The sequence below is a fragment of the Natrix helvetica genome (genome assembly GCF_964273705.1).
Source record: "Natrix helvetica genome assembly, chromosome: 1".
Classification (NCBI taxonomy): domain Eukaryota; kingdom Metazoa; phylum Chordata; class Lepidosauria; order Squamata; family Natricidae; genus Natrix; species Natrix helvetica.
The window spans coordinates 238,902,310-238,923,217 of NC_138548.1; the positions used below are offsets into that span (position 1 = coordinate 238,902,310).

The 20,908-nt window shown below is 43.3% G+C and overlaps 1 protein-coding gene across 1 annotated transcript; it reads left to right on the plus strand.

Annotated features, from left to right (window-relative positions):
- Nucleotides 1-617: 617 nt before the first annotated feature.
- On the plus strand, nt 618-7,561 carry GPR142 (G protein-coupled receptor 142). Its single transcript, XM_081938743.1, has 3 exons — nt 618-640; nt 1,644-1,790; nt 5,546-7,561. The coding sequence occupies exons 2-3, from the start codon at nt 1,664-1,666 to the stop codon at nt 6,406-6,408; spliced, it is 990 nt and encodes a 329-aa protein (XP_081794869.1). The 5' UTR covers nt 618-640; nt 1,644-1,663; the 3' UTR covers nt 6,409-7,561.
- The last annotated feature ends 13,347 nt before the right edge of the window (nt 7,562-20,908 follow it).

Genomic DNA, 20,908 nt, shown 5'->3' on the forward strand with positions numbered 1-20,908 from the left:
GAAAAACAGCCCCCCACACACACAAACCGGAAGTCTGTTCCCGAACCTCTGGTTTGCTAGTTGGGCGGGTTTTCGCCCTCCGGAGGCTTCAGAGAAACCTCCGGAGGGCGAAAAACGACCGAAAATCAAGGCTGAAAATCAGCGGGCCAGCGCATACATGCACAAGCACATGCGTGCTGGAGCTGACAGGGCAAGACCTCACCAAAGATTCGCCCTCACAGGTCTGTGGTTTGAGATACCATTTTTGCACCCATACAGCAGAAACAAAAGTAACTGACTGGCAGTACTCTGGGACAGCTTCCTCCCCTCCCTTCCGCCTCCATCTCTGCTCAGCCAGACCAGCCGGCTTCTCCACGCCCTCCTAGGTCTGTCTCAGCCAAGTGCACACCTGCCACTGCTCCTCCTCCTCCTCCCCCCTCCTTTTGCAAGAGCTTGAATCCGCAGCTTGCTCAGCCTCTTTCCCATTTCTCCCCCTGGGCTTTTCTCTTTCTTTTCTCTCTGGGTCCCTACAACAACCTTGCAGAGGGGGGGGGAGGAGGGGGAGGAGGACCTTCAGACATCATCTACTGGGGAGAATCAGCAGGACCACTTGCAGAGCTGGCGAACACAGGACAACAATTTCTGCCACCAAAGCATCCAGGTAAGTTTACACCAGATTGCATCTTTAAGGAGATGGCACGTAGGGAACTGGACTGGAGCCCTGATCTAGCCTGATCTAGCAAGAGGAAAGATAACTGCATTCCCTTGAGCTATGTCGTTACATTGCTTAGTTCTCCCAACCTCAGAAGCCGGATGGATAGAAAGTTGCCACTTGCTAGGAAAGAGTGAAATAGGGGATTGGTCCATAGAGGGGAATAGTGCACCCCAAGACTCTCCTTCTAGGTCTCACTGTCTGGAAATAGAGAAACAGAATCATTCTACCTGAAGGAAACTCAGAGGCTACCTAGCCCAACTCTTTTGTTAAGGCAGGGAACCCATTGCAGTTTCCTAGCTAATAAACTAACCACTGGAAAGAAAGAAAGAAGGCACTAGCAAAATGGAACAGAATATATCTCAGAGTTGGTTGAATGCCTCTTGTATTTAAATGTAGTCATTTATTTCCAGCATGCCCACCATATTGGCATCTGTCTACATCTTTGGGCAGCTTGCTAAATGCCCGACAATATAACGGAACATTCATTAATCCCTTCATGATGTCTCTCTATCCTGAGTTTTGGAGAGGGCACTATAATTCTGTCCTTTAGCTTTACATCTCTAGGTGCTCTTGTTTCCCACACCTAAGTGACTTAACAGAAGAGGAGCAGAAGTTGTCTTTGACCTCTTCTTTAGAAGCTTCATTGTACACCAGCAAATCTCTCTTTACATACACACCAAGGGGAAAAAACTTTTCTCAATTGGAAGGCTATAGAATTGCCAGGATAATGACGACTACGGGGAAATATGTGGGTCAAACGAAATCAATCATTGCCTATAGCTATATTGATTCATTCAGTGGCACCCCTGTTTTGCTATCCATGTTTTTAAAAAAAACAACAAGGAACAATTTCCTGCAGCCAACAGTCCAGGATCGGTGAGATTTCTGCTATTGTAAGCAAGGATTCTATTGTATTTTTTTAACCCCGTTGTCCTTGGTCTCCTCGTAGCCGGAAGGCACTAAGAGAAGATGAACAAAAGTGATCCCGCCTGGGGAAGCAATGCCAAGGACCCAGATGAGAGGGAGATATCGCCTTGCATGGTCAGCATAGGGGCCCTCCTCTACTACTGCATCCTGCTGTGTGTGGGTTTGCCTGGTAAGACAAAAATCAAGAAATCCGACAGCTCCATAGGTGTGTCAGTGAGACGTGTTTATGCGTACTTCCAGCAGGTAGGAGGAGGTAGGTAGACAGCAGCAGCAACAACAACAATAACTGGTAGTTGAGAGATTTTAGAATTATTTGTTTAAGTGCCTGGGTAGTACTGCCAGGAAGACACATGGGGGGGGGGGGGAGAAGAGGCAGTCAAGCTATTCTCCAAGGCACCTGAGGGTAGGACAAGAAGCAATGGATAGAAATCAAGGAGAGAAGCAACGTAGAACTAAGGAGAAATTTCCTGACAGTTAGAACAATTAATCAGTGGAACAACTTGCCTCCAGAAGTTGTGAATGCTCCAACACTGGACATTTTTAAGAAGATGTTGGATAGCCATTTGTCTGAAATGGTATAGGGTTTCCTGCCTGAGAAGGGGGTTGGACTAGAAGACCTCCAAGGTCCCTTCCAACTCTATTATTCTATTCTACTCTAAATATGCAAACGGGCACAATAAAAACTCCATCATATCAACTGAAACAAATACAGTCCAGAAGCCAAATCACATTTTAAAAGCCTGCAGAAGGAGGGACTCAGATATTTTTTTGTGGGAAAGTCTGCCAAGAAAAAAAAATGGATCCCACTGAGAAAGATTTGCCTTTAGTGGCTACCAGGAGAAAACAGTTGGAAATAGGAGCCAAAGGCTATCAGAGAGAATAGGAGATGGAAATGGAAGTCTTGCCCTTGATATGTCCTACAGAGGTGAAATACAAACAAACCAGTGCGAGCTGCAAAAGGCTGACAAACCAAAGTGAACAGCTGCTACAAAGCAAGAAAAATAAAATACATCCAGCCAAATTTGAGAAGGTATATTTTCAGGCAAGGATTATAACTGGAAGGAAAATAACTGAGCCCTTCATTTTAAAATCAGAAGGGTTTAATGTTTTTCTTTACATGTAACTGCAGTGGGATTCACTGATTATTACAAAGTGCTTATCTCTTACCAGCATTCACATATTATATTGGTAAGTGACAAATAGAAAACATTCGTACTTAGAGTGGGAGCGATGTTAAAGTATCCCCCCCCCAAAAAAAATGGACTGCAGAATTCCCATAGAACTGATATATAAAGGAATACTGTGCACGATGTATTGTTCCAGTAAGGACTGGGGGTATTTTTCTAGGAATGTTCAAGATGCAGTATATAGGGATTATAGTAAAATCCCTTAATAAAGTTTATATTACTAAACCTGTTTTATTTTGTGGTTAGATTTATATGCTGCTTTTTGCTCAAGAGCTCAAAGCAATCCAGGCCCTCCCCAGGTTATGAGCAAGTTCCGTTCCTGTGTTTAATTCGAATTTGCATTTAAGTCAGAATTCATACTTACAGATGGACTGCCTGTTACTAAAACTGGCAGACAACATTCTCTTTCCTCAAGCCGATCAACGGCTGAAGCCACACAATATTTCCATGAACCATTGAAAAGACACTATTTGTTAAATGTGCACAGTTTCGGTGGCTCACGAAAACATTGCTTGGCTTCAGCAGTTCTTTAGCTCAAGGAAGAATTGTCAGTCTGTTCATAAGTTATCAATTGTTCAGTTGTTAGTCAATTGTTTTTAACCTGGAAACTGCCAGTGTATCATGCTTCAAACCTCTTACAGCATTTCCCCCCATAAAACAATAAGACTGTCATCAATCCAAACTCACCTAGGGAACTTTTCTTCAGAGATAGTCTAGATCTGTGATGGCCAACCTATGGCACACGTGCCAGAGGTGACACACAGAGCCCTCTCTGTCGGCACATGCACCATCGCCCCAGCTCAGGCAGCTGGTTGTCAGGTTTCCGATGCATGCATGAGCACTGGCCAGCTGGTCATCAAGGTGTGCATGTGCACCAGCCAGCTGATCGTTGGATTTCTGGCGGTCTGGCGCACACCTTCCGCTTTGACCACTCTGTGCCTAAAAGGTTCACCATCACTGGTCTAGATTCTAGATCTCTCTGGAATTTGGTCCAACACTTTGACTAATATCCCACGATCATCACAACTTTTGTCAACTTCTTGTGTATTTTCATCAAAATCCTTTTAGCAGAATTTTTTTTTTCATCAACATTAGTACAAACAAAATCATAAAATGTTAAGAGCACAAACTTTGGATGCCATCCAGTCATTCCAATAACCTATTCAGTACAGGAGATCAGTGCATTCTCCGATGTCTACCTATTATTATTTTTTAGCAAAAGGAAATCCAACTTCATTTCTTACACCAACATTTTAATGCATTTGTCAGGATTTTTTTTTTAAGCATGGCTACAGGACGGTAAGAAGTTTATTAGGTACAACTTTATTCATATGGGCCCATCATAGTGTTAACTTCAAGATGACCACGAGAGGGAGCTATCATCTCACAAAGATGTGGAGAATATTGATGGGCCTTCTAGGCGGTTTTATGAGTCCTTACCAAGGGAAAGTGGGATGGTTGGCTCAGAGAGAAAAAATATGAAATCTGCTTGCCCCACAACTCCATTAGTGTTTGCATCTACAATGCCAGCAATACTGAAAATAATTTGTTTTCACAAAGCGCCTGGCATTACTTTAGCCATTCATAGGAACTAGCCTCATCTGTTTTGAAATGTTAGCACTCACTGTACTATACACTATACATTCCGAGCAAATGGCTGTCCAATCTTTTCTTTAAAACTTCGAGTGTTGGAGCACACACAGCTTCTGGAGGGAAGACATTCCATTCATCAGTGGAACGACTTGCCTCCAAAAGTTGGTGCTCCTTCACTGGAGGTTTTTAAGAAGAGATTGAACAACCATTGTCTGAAATGGTACAGGGTGAGGATGGGGCTGGACTGGAAGACCTCCAAGGTCTGTTCCAACTCTGTTCTTCTGTTATTCGTATGTAAGAACATGTGTGAGAGACAGAAGGAGGAAGAGCTGCAAAGTAGGGATTGGTCAGATAAGAGGCAGCTTAGCTCACAGAAGGAATGAGACCAGAGCAAACATTTGAATTTATTTGTATTTATTAGTTAGTCAAACATGGACCAGATAGCAGGTATAAATATAAACATGGGAATGAATGAAAGAAATGAATACAAATAAATGGGGACAGTAGGACAGGGATGGTAGGCATGCTGGTGCGCTTATGCACGCCCCATTTACGGAGCTCTTAGGAATGGGGTGAGGTCCACAGTAGACAGTTTGAGGTTGAAACTGTGGGGGTTTGAGGATGTAACAATGGAGTCAGGTAGAGCATTCCAGGCATTGACCCCTCTGTTGCTGAAGTCGTATTTTCTGCGGTCGTATTTGGAGCTGTTTACCTCTGAACATCTCTGAAAGGAATCCCCTCCCCCACCCCAAATTTCTTGGATTTGGTAAAGGTAAGGAGAGAGAGAAATGTACTTTCAGACTTGCAACAATAAAGATAGTTCTAGTACTCGTGGTTGTTTCTTTTTGTCTGGATTACTTCTAAGGGGTGACATTGTCCTACTTCCTATTTCGTTTGTATAATTGGGTCCCCAATACAATTACTGTATATCTAGTCCTCCTTCCGAAATCCTGTTTGTTATCTTTCCCAGCCTTATTTTACCTTGATAATAGCCCCGTCAAGGAGAATAAGCTAAATGGCGGCCATTTGGGTCAATTTTACAGAAACCAAATATTAGTCACAGCTATGTATACAAATACTAATTCATCCTAAAGCACTTTTAAAAGCTTACTACCTTTTTGTTATCTTTTCTTCCTTGTTCAAGTTAACATTTTAACTGCCGCTGCACTTTCCCGTCTTGCTGCTCGTACCCAGAAATCCTCGTACTGCTACCTCTTGGCCCTCACCGCTTCTGACATCCTGACCCAGGTCTTTGTGGTCTTTGCTGGCTTCATCGTGCAGGCAGCCATCTTGGCCCGAGATGTGCCAGGTGCCTTTGCCCATGCAATCAACATCTTGCAGTTCACGGCCAATCACGCCTCAATCTGGGTGACGGTACTGTTGACTATGGACCGTTACGTGGCCCTTTGCCATCCCCTGCAGTATAGGGCTGTCTCCTACCCAGAACGCACCCAGAAGATAATTGCTGCCGTGTTTGCAGTCTCACTGGCTACTGGAGTCCCTTTCTACTGGTGGCTGGATGTTTGGCATGATGTCTACCCACCCAGCACTATGGACAAAGTCCTGAAGTGGCTTCATTGCTTCATCATCTACTTCATTCCCTGCACTGTCTTTCTGATGACAAACTCTGTTATCATCTGCAAGCTCAAGCGATCAGGAAATCCCAACCGCCGCCTCAGCAGAACCACAGCCATTTTGCTGGCTGTCACCACTGTCTTCATTGTCCTCTGGGCTCCACGGACATTTGTCATGATCTACCACCTCTACGTGGCGTCAGTCAATCAAGACTGGCGAGTACACCTGGCCTTGGATGTGGCCAACATGGTAGCCATGCTCAATACCTCCATCAACTTCTTCCTTTACTGCTTTGTCAGCAAGACTTTCCGACGTACTGTCCGTGAAGTGCTCATCTCTTACAGGTTCCAATGTACCCAACCATCAAAGAAGGACACTGCTTTGGAATTGACTCTGAAACCCCTGGGGGTCTGGGCTGGGACTTCAGTTTAGGGAGATTATCATCATCCTTCTGCAAACAGCCCCGCTTTTGCTGAATGTGGATTCCGTGGGCCTTTGGGTGCACCAAGATGATGGACGACAAGGACTTCCTTTGTGTCCCTGAGTTCCTTCAAAAAAAGGGGGGGGGTGGGGAGGTAGTGAAGTAGCTTCATTCAGAGATGCTTTGTTTTCATTCTTTATTTTTAAGTAATGAATTGTTTGGGAAAGGGAGGAAGAAGGGAAGCCTTCGTCCTCCTTTTGTTTTATGGTCTTACAACTCTCATCCTTATTCAGGGAGGTGAGCCATCTGTCAAGGGCAAGGACAGACATTCACTGCCATTTTGAGATGTGTTCCACCTCAGTGGAATGTCTTTAGTATATGGCAGAAAGACAAATGTCTGGTTTATCCCCAGCTCTTATTTACCATATCTGTTCTGATTCTGATTCTTCCATAGCAAGGGCAGTGTATACACAGTATTTAAAGAAAGCAAGAAGGGATGTTTGTGTGCATTGATTTCCCTGTTACTGAAGGCAAAAGACAAGGAGGTCTTGAAGAAGCCACGCCCTAGAAATCAAAGAGAGAAAAGTAGCACTGTAATATCCATGTAACAACATGTGGGTTTAGAAGGGTGGAACCAGCAGAATTGTTTCAAGCAAGCAATCCCTTTGTGCGGTGAATGTCTCTGAGCCAGATAATCCATTCCACACTTTCAAAATTCCAACATTCTTCACTCCTCACCCCTAACTTTCCACTCCCATAAATATTTGCCTTTAGGTGGGTTTCTCTGAGTGTTTTTCTCTCGCCTCCTTTGAAAAGCTTCTTTCACACCCTTTTGGAGGGCCTGTCAATCTGGCTGCTCCCCAAATAGCTCCAAGCACCACTGCCTGGGAGGAAAGCCAGCTACGTCCCGCCAAGCATCAACTCATGCTTTCTCCCAGAGGCACAGACAGAGGCATATAGTTCAGCTTCAGACACGGGAAGTAGGCCCGTTGGGACATTCACATGGTCTTAGATCCATGCACAAATTGGAAGGTCTGTGCAGGGTCTGTGTGAAGGTACCTATAACCGTTCATAAGCCACGGTTTGTGGCGTAATCCCAGATAATTTAAATGCATTCAATAATCCAAGTTTCTGTATGGTTTAATCCAATTTGACTGAAATGAATCAGACTCACCTAGTCTCTATACCATGTCAAACTGTTGACAAGGATCAGTGTTATAAATTCCACAAGTAAATGGAGAATGCTTAGATTTGTTTTGTATAGACAAGGCAACTTACAAGTCTGCTTAACTTTTGTTGTTACTGTCTTAATAATAATGAAGGTTTTTGTCATACTTGAACTGCCGGCTACTGATCTATTCACTTGAGAAAGGATATTGAACAATTGGAAAAGTCGGAGAAAAGGGCAACCAAAAGGCTCAAAGAAAAAGAAGTACAATTTAATTTTATTTAACTTGGAATCACCCACCATCAACAAAGAGGGTTTGAAGCTTTTTGATTAAAATTAACACGTATTTAAAGTAATTTGAGAAATTCAAAAACAGAGCTACTTCTCTCCATTTTGTGTGACAGCATTTTTGGATCAGTAGTCTGTTCAGACACTTTCCTTTCTTTTCAGGCATTTTTTTTAGTCAATGGCAGGGATGCTAGTTACTAGGGACATAATAGTATTTAAGGTACCAAACTAAAAAGTTATAGACTCATTTTAGGCACGAAAGCTGGCTGGGTGACTTTGGGACAGTCACTCTCTCTCAGCCCAATCCCCCAAATAGGGTTGTTGAGGGAGGAAGGAATATTAGGTATGTTCACCACCTTGAGTTATTCATAAAAATAATAAAAGGCAGAATAAACACATCTAAAATATGTATAGTATGACAGTGGTAAAATATTGATAAAAGTGTCACGTGTGATATTTTTCAACATTAACAGCTTGGATGAAAACATAAAGATAATGCTTTGCAAATTTTTATACAAGATAAAAACGAGTGAAATATCTAATCTTTTAGACAGCATATATAAGATCCAAAATGATCTTTTTTTATTTTGGTTTGTCAAGCATGTATAAGAAAAACAAGTTTAAGTATGAATATAACATATAAAGATATAAGTATAAACAGGTATACGTAAATACACAAGAAATGAATACAAATAAATGGGAACAGTAGGCCAAGGACGGTAGGCTTGCTAGTGGACGCCCCCTTACAGACCTCTTAGGAAAGGGGTGAGGTCCACGGTAGACAGTTTAAGGTTAAAATTTTGGGGGTTTGAGGATGTAACAACAGAGTCAGGTACTGCATTCCAGGCACTGACCACTCTGTTGCTGAAGTCGTATTTTCTGCAATCAAGTTTGGAGTGGTTTACTTTGAGTTTGTATCTATTGTTTGGCCGTGTATTATTGCAGTTGAAGCTGAAGTAGTTGTTGACAGGCAGGACGTATCTTAAGTTTGAGAGACTTAAAATAGTGCTTTTTAATTTTTAAAAAAATGCAAAGTTATTATCTTAGGATACAAATCAAATGTACAGGGGGTAGGGGATAGGCAGGGGATAACTGGTTTGGAAAGTGTATGTGTGAAACTATCTAGGATTTATAGTTCCCAAATGGATATGGAACAGCAGTGAGATTTGACTATAGCAATAGAAGTATAATTCCCAAGGCACAAGGAGTTATATCTTCACTGAATTCAATAATCATTAAATCCCATCATGTATTGTGTCATCCTAGGCTTTAAGAAGGTTTTCAGAAAAACTGGAACATGTGCAAAAAAAAAAGGGGGGTAACAGTGGTAGAAGAGAATTTGAAAGTTGTTAAGATATGTTTAATCCATAAGCCATGACAATTAATGAAGGTTATTGTGGCCTTCTTCAAGTACCTGCATGAATGCCTTGTCAAACTTGCAAAGACAATATCGAAATAGCAAAGAAAATTTAATACAGGCAATTCAACAAAATATTTTAACACTCTGACCAACATCAAATATTGTGAGAAAAGACAGAGACTGTGCTACATAATACACAGTAAGTTCGAGCAAATGGGGAAAGGATATTCATAACCCCTTCAAATTGAATTTGACTCTGGGTGTTTTCATGGACATGTCTATAAACTGGTGTTTTCTTGTCTCAACAGTCCAAGACTTCTGGACTGTCCCAGTTAGTCTAGTCAATGCTATGGCTTCTTGCCTTCCTTTATGGCCAAGGAAGAAGCTATATTTATAGCTAAATTCTGACCCTCACAGCTAGGATGAAACAAGGAGGCCGTACCAGCTGAGGACTTCCAGATTTGAGGTGCTTACATGTCTAGTGCAGTTCTAGCCAGCATGGATGACACTTGGTCACTCACACTCTAGTCAACCCTTCTTTATCCTCCTACCACCTGGAAGGAGATATAGAAGCATAGGCAGCCACATCAACAGGCTGAAGAACAGTTTTTATCCCTGGGCTGTCAGACTCCTGAATGAAAAATAACTCTACAACAACATAGTACGATTGACTTGCAGGGGTGGCGCAATGTGCAATAAGTTCACATGGTGCAATAGGAATGGGTGTTTGTTAGTAGGATTCATCGGGCTAGGGATTTTTTTGTCTTTCACTGTGAGTTGTATTGTGTTGGGGGCAGTGGTGAAATCCTCTGAAGTCTGCTAGCAGTTCGGTGAGTCTGCTACCAAGCGCGCTCTTAAAAAAGGAACATTTTTGAAGCCTTCTGAGTCTGTTATCATCTGCAAGCTCAAGCAATCTACCAAAGGTAAGTAGAACAGTGAGGGTAGGGGAATCTGCTGTGGCACACAATTTAGATTAGCTAGAAAGCAGGGAATCTGACGATTCCAGCTGATATAAATCGTGCATCACAGCTGATCGTCGGAAATATCGGTTCACCCGAACCAGTAGCATTTTTTTTTACTACCGGTAGCATTTTACTCCTGGTTGTGGGGGGTGCACGAAGGGAGGCTCAGCCAATCTCATTGTACACATGTTGTGCTCTGACAATAAAGGTTTGAATTTGAATTTGTTGAAAGATGCTACTCTCAGGATAAACCTGTTATAGGAAAGTAACACCTATTCCCAAGCAGGATAGGGCAAACTGCAGGTGAAGACTATTTTCAGAGTCTTAAATAATATTTTTGTAACGTCCTATGTATAAAAGGAAGACTCCTCCCACCAAGTTCTGAAGTTATAGAAGCATCCAACCCCCCAACCCCCTGTTTCCACTGAGCAAGCTGGAAAGGCCCTCTGGTTATAGTGTCATAGTGCTTCTTTCCCTCAAGGCAATAACAATTTCTCAAATTGACTCTCCAACGTTTAGCCGCCTTTAATTCATTGTTCATGAATAAATAGACATGCTTATCTGGCTTGGACTAAGCTGGCCAGAGAATTTAAGCAAATCCTTTGCTTAAATTACCCTCTTTTAGCTTCCTTTGACAGATCTACGACTGCTTGGCAGCCTGCAGCAAAGCAGCAAACAAGTAGAACTGCATTTCTTCCTTCATCATTTATTGCACGAGCTCAAGCATGACCCTCCCAAGCCTCTTTGGTATGGCCTTCTGGTGATGTCACTCTTCACTAACCACTAACTACCGCTACCTCCACGGCCCATGAAGCTCAGAGAAAGAGGCCATTTCAGTTGAAAGAATAATCCACATTCCCCTCGTTTCAAAGAAGAAAGGAAAACAGTAATTTCGCACTCCTCTCCTGTTGCACCTGCCTGCCACCTGCTTTGCCACAGACCAGCATCAAGGAGGACAAATACCTGGCCAGCCCTGGCTTGTCAGTTAGAAAGAAAAATAGTTCCATTGAAGGGGGAAAAAGTGGCTCATTGTTTGTTTAATTGAATGAATAAACAGCTTGATCAACTCAAAACTGAGTTGGAGGGCCATCAAAATTTTTAGGATGAGTTATTTACCACTAGACCCTCTCAGTGCCCCTTGCACTGAGAACTGGAAATTGGAAAATCCACCAAGAGAAACTTCTGGGAGGGAGAACTATTTGTTTTCTTCTTTATTGGTGGCCTGTTCAGATCAGGCTACTTGTTATTTCTCTTGACGTATACCTGACACAGTGCCCTATTTGCACAATACATTCACCAAGTCAGTATGTAAATCCTAGGAACTCCCTTCACAATGTGCGTGAGGCATCGCTGGCTTAGACCTTGCTTCATCTTTTAGGTGTCTTAGCAAGCTAGATGAACCCAGCTTGTTTGGTTAGTTCAGGTTTCAATAAATAAGGGGAGACATGATAGCAGTGTTCCAATATTTGAGGAGCTGCCACAGAGAGGAGGGGGTCAAGCTATTCTCCAAAGCACCTGAAGGCCAGACAAGGAATAATGGAGGGAAACTGACCAAGGAGAGATTCAACCTAGAAATAAGGAGGAACTTTCTGACAGTGAGAATCAACCAATGGAACAGAAGTTGCCTTCAGACGTTGTGGGAGCTTCATCACCGGAAGCTTTCAAGAAGAGATTGGACTGCCACCTGTCAGAAATGGTGTAGGGTCTCCTGTTTGAGCGGGGGGCGGGGGCTAGATGACCTATAAAATCCCTTCCAACTCTGTTAATCTGTTAAATTAAACCCAGAGTCAGATTTAAGATATTATGCAAATGCAGCCAGGCTGTGGCTCCCAGTCCTGATTTGCAAAGGAGAACAGCAAGATAGGAATAGCAGTTTTAAAATATCTAGAATTTTTGACCCTTGACTGCATATGAAAAGAGCTCCACCCTCCACCATAACACAGGGATCACCCAGTTGGAATGAGAGATGGAAATCTATGGATATCTAAATCTCTCTGGCCTAAGGCTCGGCTACATATCCACAATTGTATGCTTTTCTCCCAGGCTTGACCTGCTCCTTTTAGATGATACTGCTCCTTCCCCCCCTTCTCAAGATGGGGTTGCTGCTCTCACAGAGATTCACCCCAGTTACTGTCAGGGTAGAAGTTGGTTTTCCTTAGCTGGAAAAAAGAGCTGTGCATTGTGATATCTCACTTAAATTTGTTCTCCACATTTTCTTTGGGGTCTGGGAGCAGAGTTCTGGTCATTATGCTAAAGTAGGTACAGACTGTTTTGCCTTCTCTCTCTTCAGAGAGGAAAAGAAGTGGTTGGCTGGAGGGGGGAAATGATTTCCTGCCCTGGAAACGGACTGGTGGAAGGAGAGCAGTGACGTGCGGTCAGTAGAGGCAGGGGAGGCAGGGCCTCACCTCTCTTCATGGAATAATAGTATATAATATTATATACTATATATAATATTATATACATCCGTCCGGCCGCGCCCGGGAGACGCGGAGGGAGCAATGTTGTCGGCGCCTCCGGATGACGAACCAGTCGCTTGCTTTCGTCATCGGGAGGCCGACAACATTTCTGCCTCCACGTCTCCCGGGCGCCGAAGCAGTCCGGCGAGCGAGCGAGCGAGGCAGCGAGATCTTCGGTCACTCGTCCACCGGACTGCTTCCGCATCTCCCGGGTGCGGATGGACGAAGGTAGCCAGAATGGCGCCGAAGCAGTCCGGCGAGCGAGCGAGCGACGCAGCCTGATCTTCGGTTGCTTCCAGAGCCGGAGCGGGATGGAGCAGCCATCGCCTTGGAAGTGAGTCGCGCGGACGGAGCTTTGGGGCTGAGGAGAGAGGCAGGGATGGAGGGAGTGGGGGGAGAGGAGCCACCCCCCTCAACCCCCAGGCAATGGGGAAAGCTTTCCCGAAATGGGGGGGTGTCGCGGGAAATAAAAAGGGCGCGCGCTGGGGGGGGACGAAGGAGGCTTTGGCGTGCCTTAGAGGCGGGCGGGCAAGCAACGAAAGGAGCAGCGAGGGCGGGCGGTGGCTGCAGGCGGCAAGGCTTGAGCGGGGTGAAAGGGACTGGTGCCGGTGGAGGAAGTAATGCTATGCCGCGGTCCCCTTAATGTTCACTCAGGAAGGTGGAGAACGAGACCACGTGGTCTGCACACGTGGTCTGCACACGTGGTCCCATTCCCCGCCTTCCTGATGACGTCACCAGCCTCCCCAGCCATAACCCTCACCGCACGTCACTGAAGGAGAGATAGGGTGACCAAGAACCAATCAGCCGTTTCTTTAGTTATGCAAACTTCAGAATTCTTAGTAAGCAGAATGTTATAGTTCTCCAAGGTAATTTATGCAATAGAATGCTTATGGTTTAGCCAGTCTGGAAATCTTGAATTATTATTTGATCAGAGAGATATCTGTTCAAGATATGTATAATAATAAAAAGAGGAACAGAACACTTAACTAAAGGATAAACGAAGTGTAGGGCAAGTACAGGGAAGCAGAAAAATGGTGCCATGCACTTCCATTAGTCTAAGAACTGTAGGAAGTTAGCACCCATCCGTCTCCTAGAAAAATGAAATATTTTAGGAAATATTAAAAGGGCAGAATATTTCCCCCTAAAAGGGAAGCACAAACTCAGCCCCTACACCTTTGTCAATAGGCCATTAAGCCCTGAGCCAGTCTATTCTACATAACAAACATCTACCTCCTTCAGGCAGAGGCATAACAAGTCTTTTCATTACATCATTACCCAGCAACAGCTCACCCAAGCTTGGGACTCAAAAGACAACCTACAGAGTTGCCCCTGCATGGCCCCATGGGAGTCTGATAACCAATCAGAATACAAGCTCAAGATCAAAGGCCAGAGAGGGCATAAAACCAGGGCACTCTCAGCATCTCTTCCCTTTTTCTTCAAGATCTTCAAGGCATGTGATCACCCTTTTTCCCCAGGACCTCAAACCATGTGGTCCTGTCCACCCTTAAAACCATCTTTCCAAGCAGCCTCCCTGTTTCCAGTGTTTTTCTCCCCACTTGGAACTGAACCCAGAAGGACATTTCTTCCAACAGAACTTTGGCCAGGTGGGAGAGAATATCCATGGGGAAGCAAAGGACTGGGAAAAGGAACAAAGGGCCAACTTGAGACTGTACATCTTGCACACCTGCTAGGACAGTGTTTCTCAGCCCCTGGAACTTTAAAGAAATGTAGACCTACTCTCAGAATTCCCCATGCTTGCTAAGAAATTATGGGAGTTGAAGTTCACACATCTTAAAATGGCCAAAGTTTAGTATCACCTTGTTGGAGGAAATGTCTATCTGAGTTCAGTTCCAAGTGGGAAGAAAGACACTGGAAACATGGAGGCTGCTTGGAAAGATAGTTTTCAACAGTGGACAGAACCACATGGTTTGAGATCCTGGGGGGAAAAGGGAAGAGATGCAGAGAGTACCCTGGTTTTATGCCCTCTCTGGGCCTTTGAATTTGAGCTTGTATTCTGATTGGTTGGGTAATGATGTAATGAAAGGGCTTTGGGCAATTCCTACTATGGTTCTGCCTGAAGGAGGTAGATCTTTGTTATGTAGAATAGACTGGCCCATTGACAAAGGTGTGTGGGGGGGGGGGCTGAGTTTCTGCCTCCCTTTTAGGGGAAATATTCTGCCATTTTAACATTGCCTAAAATATTTCATTTTCCTAGGAGAGGGGTGGGTGCTAACTTCCTACAATCTAAATGGTTCCTTCATGCAAATCAGAATATTTGCAGGAGGGCGTGTTAACATTTGTTGATGGAGGCTATAGATCACTTGGAACCGGTTTCATCCTGCCAAGGAGAACTTTCAAGAAATGGTTAGCGGGCCACCTCAGCTGCGGTAAGGAAACAGCAGGCTTGTTGTTTTCCATTGGGCTAATCACCTAGCAGTGAAACGTCAAGATGAGGCTTTGTCAGGCCTATTATTCTTTCTGTTCCTACTACTGCACTGTCTTTCTGTGCAGGCACTCATTTCCTAAAATATTTCATTTTCCTAGGAGAGGGGTGGGTGCTAACTTCCTACAATCTAAATGGTTCCTTCATGCAAATCAGAATATTTGCAGGAGGGCGTGTTAACATTTGTTGATGGAGGCTAGTTGATGGATGAATATGTGTGCAAATAACAACCAGAGGGGAGAGTACCTGTTTCATTCTCAGACCTTTATTCTTATATTAAGAATAAAGGTCTGAGAATGAAACAGGTACTCTCCCCTCTGGTTGTTATTTGCACACATATTCATCACTCTGCAAAAATAGATGTTTCCTAGAATGCCTAGATCTTGGTATGGTACTTATGATTTTATGATCATTATTATTTATACTCAGTGGCGTAGCGTGGGGGGTGCAGGGGGGGCCGGCCGCACCGGGCGCAACATCTGGGGGGGCGCAAATCCGATCCGAGCCACCGGGTCGCCGCCCACTGTGGAGGGGGGGTGCCAGCAGTGGCGTAGCGTGGGGGGTGCAGGGGGCGCAAATTACTTGCCTTGCCCCGGGTGCTGACAACCCACGCTACGCCACTGTTTATACTACACCTTTATTGTGGTTATAAATAACTAAATAAAAAGGACACGGTGGCTCAGTGGTTAAGACACTGAGCTTGTTGATCATAAAGGTCAGTAGTTCAGCGGTTCGAATCCCTAATGCCGCGTAACGGAGTGAGCTCACGTAACATGTCCCAGCTTCTGCCAACCTAGCAGTTTGAAAGCATGTAAAAATGCAAGTAGAAAAATAGGAACCACCTTTGGTGGGAAGGTAACAGCGTTTTGTGCACCTTCGGCGTTTAGTCATGCTGGCCACATGTCCCCGGAGATGTCTTTGGACAGCGCTGGCTCTTTGGCTTTGAAACGGAGATGAGTACCACCTTCTAGAGTCAGGAATGACTAGCACATATGTGTGAGGGGAACATTTACCTTTAAATAACTCAAAGTGCCAAACCTATCCACTACTCCTCCCTCCTCCTATTTTCCTCATAACAACCACTATGTAAAGTGAGTTGGACTGAGAGAGAGAGAAGGTACTGGCTCAAGTGCAACGGATCCAGAAATAAACCACAATAGCTATCAAATATAATTCATGGCATCCCAAAAGGCCAGAGCTGATGTCAACCACAATCCACCACTGGGAATGTCCTGAATTGTTTAACAGAACCGGAGTAAAGAGATCTTGGGAAAGAGGACAGTGATACTGGATGTCTGCTAGGATTATTGTTCTTAATCAACATTTGGTTTCAACAAGCAAAACCAAAAACAGAATCAGTATAGTTTAAAACAACCTCCTTATCAGTTCTGTCGTCCTTCCAGTTAAGACTCCTAGTAGGAAAGAAAAAACTGCCAAGATAAATGTACAATTCCCAGTTCACCTAATTTCGCCTAAGACTCCAACAAGCTTCTAAAAAATAATGATTAAACAAGGTTTGGCTTGGATTATGTTTGGCTTGACAATAGCCTAACAGGTTAAATATTTCCAGACACTCCAGGAATCAGCGTAATGTTTAACACCAAACACAAGACAGAGGATAACATAGATTATTCAGTAAGCTCGTTCCCTAAATCCTTAGGGATCAACTACAAATACATTGTGGACAGAAAATGTGAAAATTTTCAGTTTGAAAACTCTTCTATCATAAAAATATCTAGCAGCTTCAACTATTTCTGTGCTAGTTATTGGTTACCTAACATTCCACATTAGCAGCTTGTTAATGCATTTGAAGGAACTGGGTGTTCAGAAATGTTCGTTTTTTAGTATTCTCGTGTATAAATGTCCAGGATGACATTGGTACTTGGTACTGGTACTGTTTTTCTCATCCAGCACTTACCAAAACTCACTTTTTCATGAAAGTAGAATTGCTGGGCATGGTCTCCAAATGTGAGGGGAAAAAAGAAGAAAAAGACAAGGACAAGGACAATGGAAAGAATGTAATAACAAAAACTAAATCAAAGCAAGATGTTGCACTAAATGACCTCCAAATTTCTTTCCAGTTCTGTGATTTTGCAATCCAAATGTGCTGATCCTCAGTTTGCCCCTATAATTCCTACCGTGTTTCCCCGAAAATAAGACAGGGTCTTATTTTCTTTTGACCCCCAAAATAAGCACTTGGCCTTAGTTTTGGGGAGGTCTTATTATTTTTGAGGTGCAGGAGGTGGTGAGTGGGGTCACCTCATGGCTGCTGCTGTGTAGCAATATTTTCGGGGAGGGCTTATTTTAGCACATGTGCTCAAAAACCCAATTGGACTTATTATCCAGGGAGGTCTTATTTTGGGGGAAACAGGGTAAAATGACATAGTTACATACTTGGAAGTAGACGCCAGTCAGAGGGAGGCTGGGCTGATAAAACACTCCTTGACCCATAGACAGTCTGGATATAATTCTAAATGTAGCAGCAAATAAGCCCCATGAAGCCTTGAGAATGTGTTGGCAGTAGAGAGCCAGGATAAACCCCAGAACCCCCTAGGGTAGTGTTTGTCGCTTTGGCAACTTGGTGTCGCCAACTGCAGAGAAAAGTTAATTGCTACTAACCTCCATCCAGTAATTTCAGAATCTCCGTGGTTCTTGAAGTTCTGCTGATTATGTATCAATTGTAGTAATGGCTTAAAGGTAGTATTCCACAGCAGCAAATCGTGGAGAGAAAGATTTTCCAAGTGCAAAGTATTTTTGCTCTTGTTAGAACGACACACCAATACCAAGCTGGGTATTGTTTTTCCGCATCCAGTCCCTGTTCTCCGCAATAGATTCTCTCCCCCCCCCCCCCAATTCTTTGGTCTCTTCTTCCCATAAACAGACTTTTCATGACAGCTATTGCATATTTAAGACAGCTGACATATTTGCTATAATGAAAACCCAGCAGCTTTGGTTGGTTTCCTGGTGTTCAGGAACTCTTCCCATGGCTTATAGTACTTTTGGTTTTGTTTCTTTCAAGCTAAGGCATCTTTAGATAACTCTCGATGCTTGCTTCCTAGGTGCTTCAACAAATTTTGTTTGTTGAAAGTGGGGAAACATTTGTCAGCCATTGAATATTTTCTGAAACGTTTAGCAAGGAACTCAAGCAGCTTTTCAGGGAGTCACATCACTTTCTTGAGATATATTGTTGATAGGAATGACTCACTCTTCCAAATTAGATGCAATTAAAAACCTGAAAAGTTCCTATAAAAGCCTGGCATCAAACCCACTATTTTTGGAGACAATTTAAAAAATCAAGACACGGATGCATAATCAAAATGGTTTTAGGGAATGTCTCTCTCTCTCCAGCTGTGATATTAGTACTGCTGAGAAGAATGCTGAAGACTTCTGTCACTTCTATCTATACCTCCTATTCATATTGTAATTTTGGGCACATTACTCATCTCTGCCTAACCTTTTCATCGGTAGTTAAGCCAAACATTTCTGGGGACTGAATAAATAGAGGGTAAGGGCAAAAGCATTCCTTTACTATTTGTCCTCCTCAACTTTAGACCTTGAATAAAGAACTATCCTAGCAACTGGGAGCAGTTACCATAGGTGGTAACCGTTGACTTACTAAAGATAACTCATTTCTTTCAAAGCCTCCCTTCTAGAATGTATTTTATGAGCTATAAATTAGCCAACCACTTTTTAAGCTAGTCCATTTTGTGTGACTGTTGAGTACATGCCAAATGTACAGTTCAGGACAAACCCAGAGAATTGTGTTCATTTAATAAACAGTAGTTAACTATGAGTAAACATATTGTGCCAACACAGCCAAGAAAAGCTTCTTTTTTTCTCCCCACTTATTTTATCTTTCCAAGTAGAGAGCCTTCTGATTAAAGGGGTGGAGCCATAAAAAGGAGTGTTAAATCCTGGATGCGTGATTCAGAAGCTGAGCCTTTTTTATTTTGACATACTGCAGCTAGGACCTGCCAGGCAGCCATTCATGCATAAAATAGTGTTGTAACCAGAACAGGGCCACCTCATAAATGGTGAGATATAGAGCAGCCCTGGAACAGAGGCTTGAAGGTCATTGTGATCCAAGCCGAGAGGAATTTACAACAGTAATAATTCTGCCCCCTTAGAGGGAAGCTGGTTCAGCTGGGAGAGAACTGTACAGGCCAAGAATTTGGGTTACACTATGAAAACACTCATTCACATCCGATTGCCCCGTAATCTGGTGGAAGGAAAGATGCCAATGGCAGACCTATCAGAAAACAGATCAAAATGTTTACCAACTAACAAGACAGTTCCTGCAATTCTCTCTCCCTATCCCCCCTCCCTCTAGCCTGTCCCAAGGACTAAGAGAGGTCACAGCAGAGCACTCCGGGCAGCTAAATAATTCATGGAGGTGCGGTTTGCTCGGGCTGCCATTTCCGGGAATAGCAGAAAAATTGCTGCCATTACGAAAGGCTATCTGGCTGAAGGATGTAGCCCCTGAACTTGGCATGACCTCCAGTCCACCGTGTATTAATCAAGGCACTCCAGAAAAGTTTGTTAGGGCTGAAGATGTGTTTTGAAAACAATGTCACGCTTCACAAGACATTATGGTCGTTTCATGTCTCCTGCTTGAGAAACACCTCAAGCATAATAACAAACTTTATGGAGCATTTCAGCAAATAGATGACGTAGCAGGTTTTTAAAGACTTTTTTTAAAAAAGAGCTCACAATGCTAGATGGACTGCTGTTATTTTTTTTAAAACTAAATCATCATTTTTGACAGAACACAATATAGCTGTAGTTAGAACACTGGCTCTGTGGATACTGTTCAACACTACTGACACTATTCCTATAAAAGTGGAATATGCAGAAATATTTCTTGGAGGATGTTGACATACATCATATATTCACAAATTTTGCTCACCATTCCAAAGGGCAACTACAATTATTTGAGAAAGAGGGTCTACTGCTACTCCTAAAACTGTGACGTCCATGGTCAGGCTATAAGCTAATGATATAATGCAGAGTTTCTTTTCCTTTTAATTAGAACCATCATACACTGGCCCAATCTGACCTGAAACGTACGTTTGTGTGTGTGTGTGTGTGTGTGTGTGTGTGTGTGTGTGTGTGTATGGAGAGAGAGAGAGAGAGGGAGGGAGGGAGGGAGGGAGGGAGGGAGGGAGAAAAGAATGCACTGATGTGACCTAGTTTGATAATGAAATGTTTGCAAGAAAACAGCCAAGCTCAGAGAGCAGTAAGGACTCCACTAAAAAGGAAAAAAATATCTTTATTCAGAAAATATCTTTATTCATAAATATCTTTATTCATTCACTATCTCTACACTGGCACCCCACCTCCAAGTGGGTAGAAGAGCAAAAAACAAGCTATCGGTAAATTTTTATTGGCTAGAAATTCAGAGAATTGCAAGACTAATTAACGCAGCTACCTGAGTAGCAGCCTAAGGATGAGGCTGGAATACACCCCAACGTCAACCACCACAAAGTACAATGTCAAAGTACATTGTACTTCCATAAGAAAGAGTGACAAAACCAGAAGGTGCCTAGAAGAGGCTGCTGAATCAGACCAATGGGCTATCTAATCCAGTATTCTTGCCACACAATGCCCAACTAGACGGTGTAACCTCTTGGTTATTCTTTAGTAGCTGGCATTTAAAATAAGCTGCTTGTATTTTGAAGATAACAACAATCGTAAAGACAGGTAACACATCTTCAGTTTTAGCAAGAAACAGGTAGCCAGCTCTTGATCACTGGACTCCTACATAATGAAAGATTCTCCTGCTTGTAGATAGGTTGAAATGCTATCAGCACACAGAAAATAGGGTCTTGCTATTT

Coding starts and splice junctions, on each gene's coding strand:
- GPR142 (XM_081938743.1), top strand. CDS start 1,664: ATGAACAAAAGTGATCCCGCCTGGGGAAGCAATGCCAAGGACCCAGAT. Junction 1,791..5,545: donor GCTGTGTGTGGGTTTGCCTG/GTAAGACAAAAA, acceptor TCCTTGTTCAAG/TTAACATTTTAACTGCCGCT.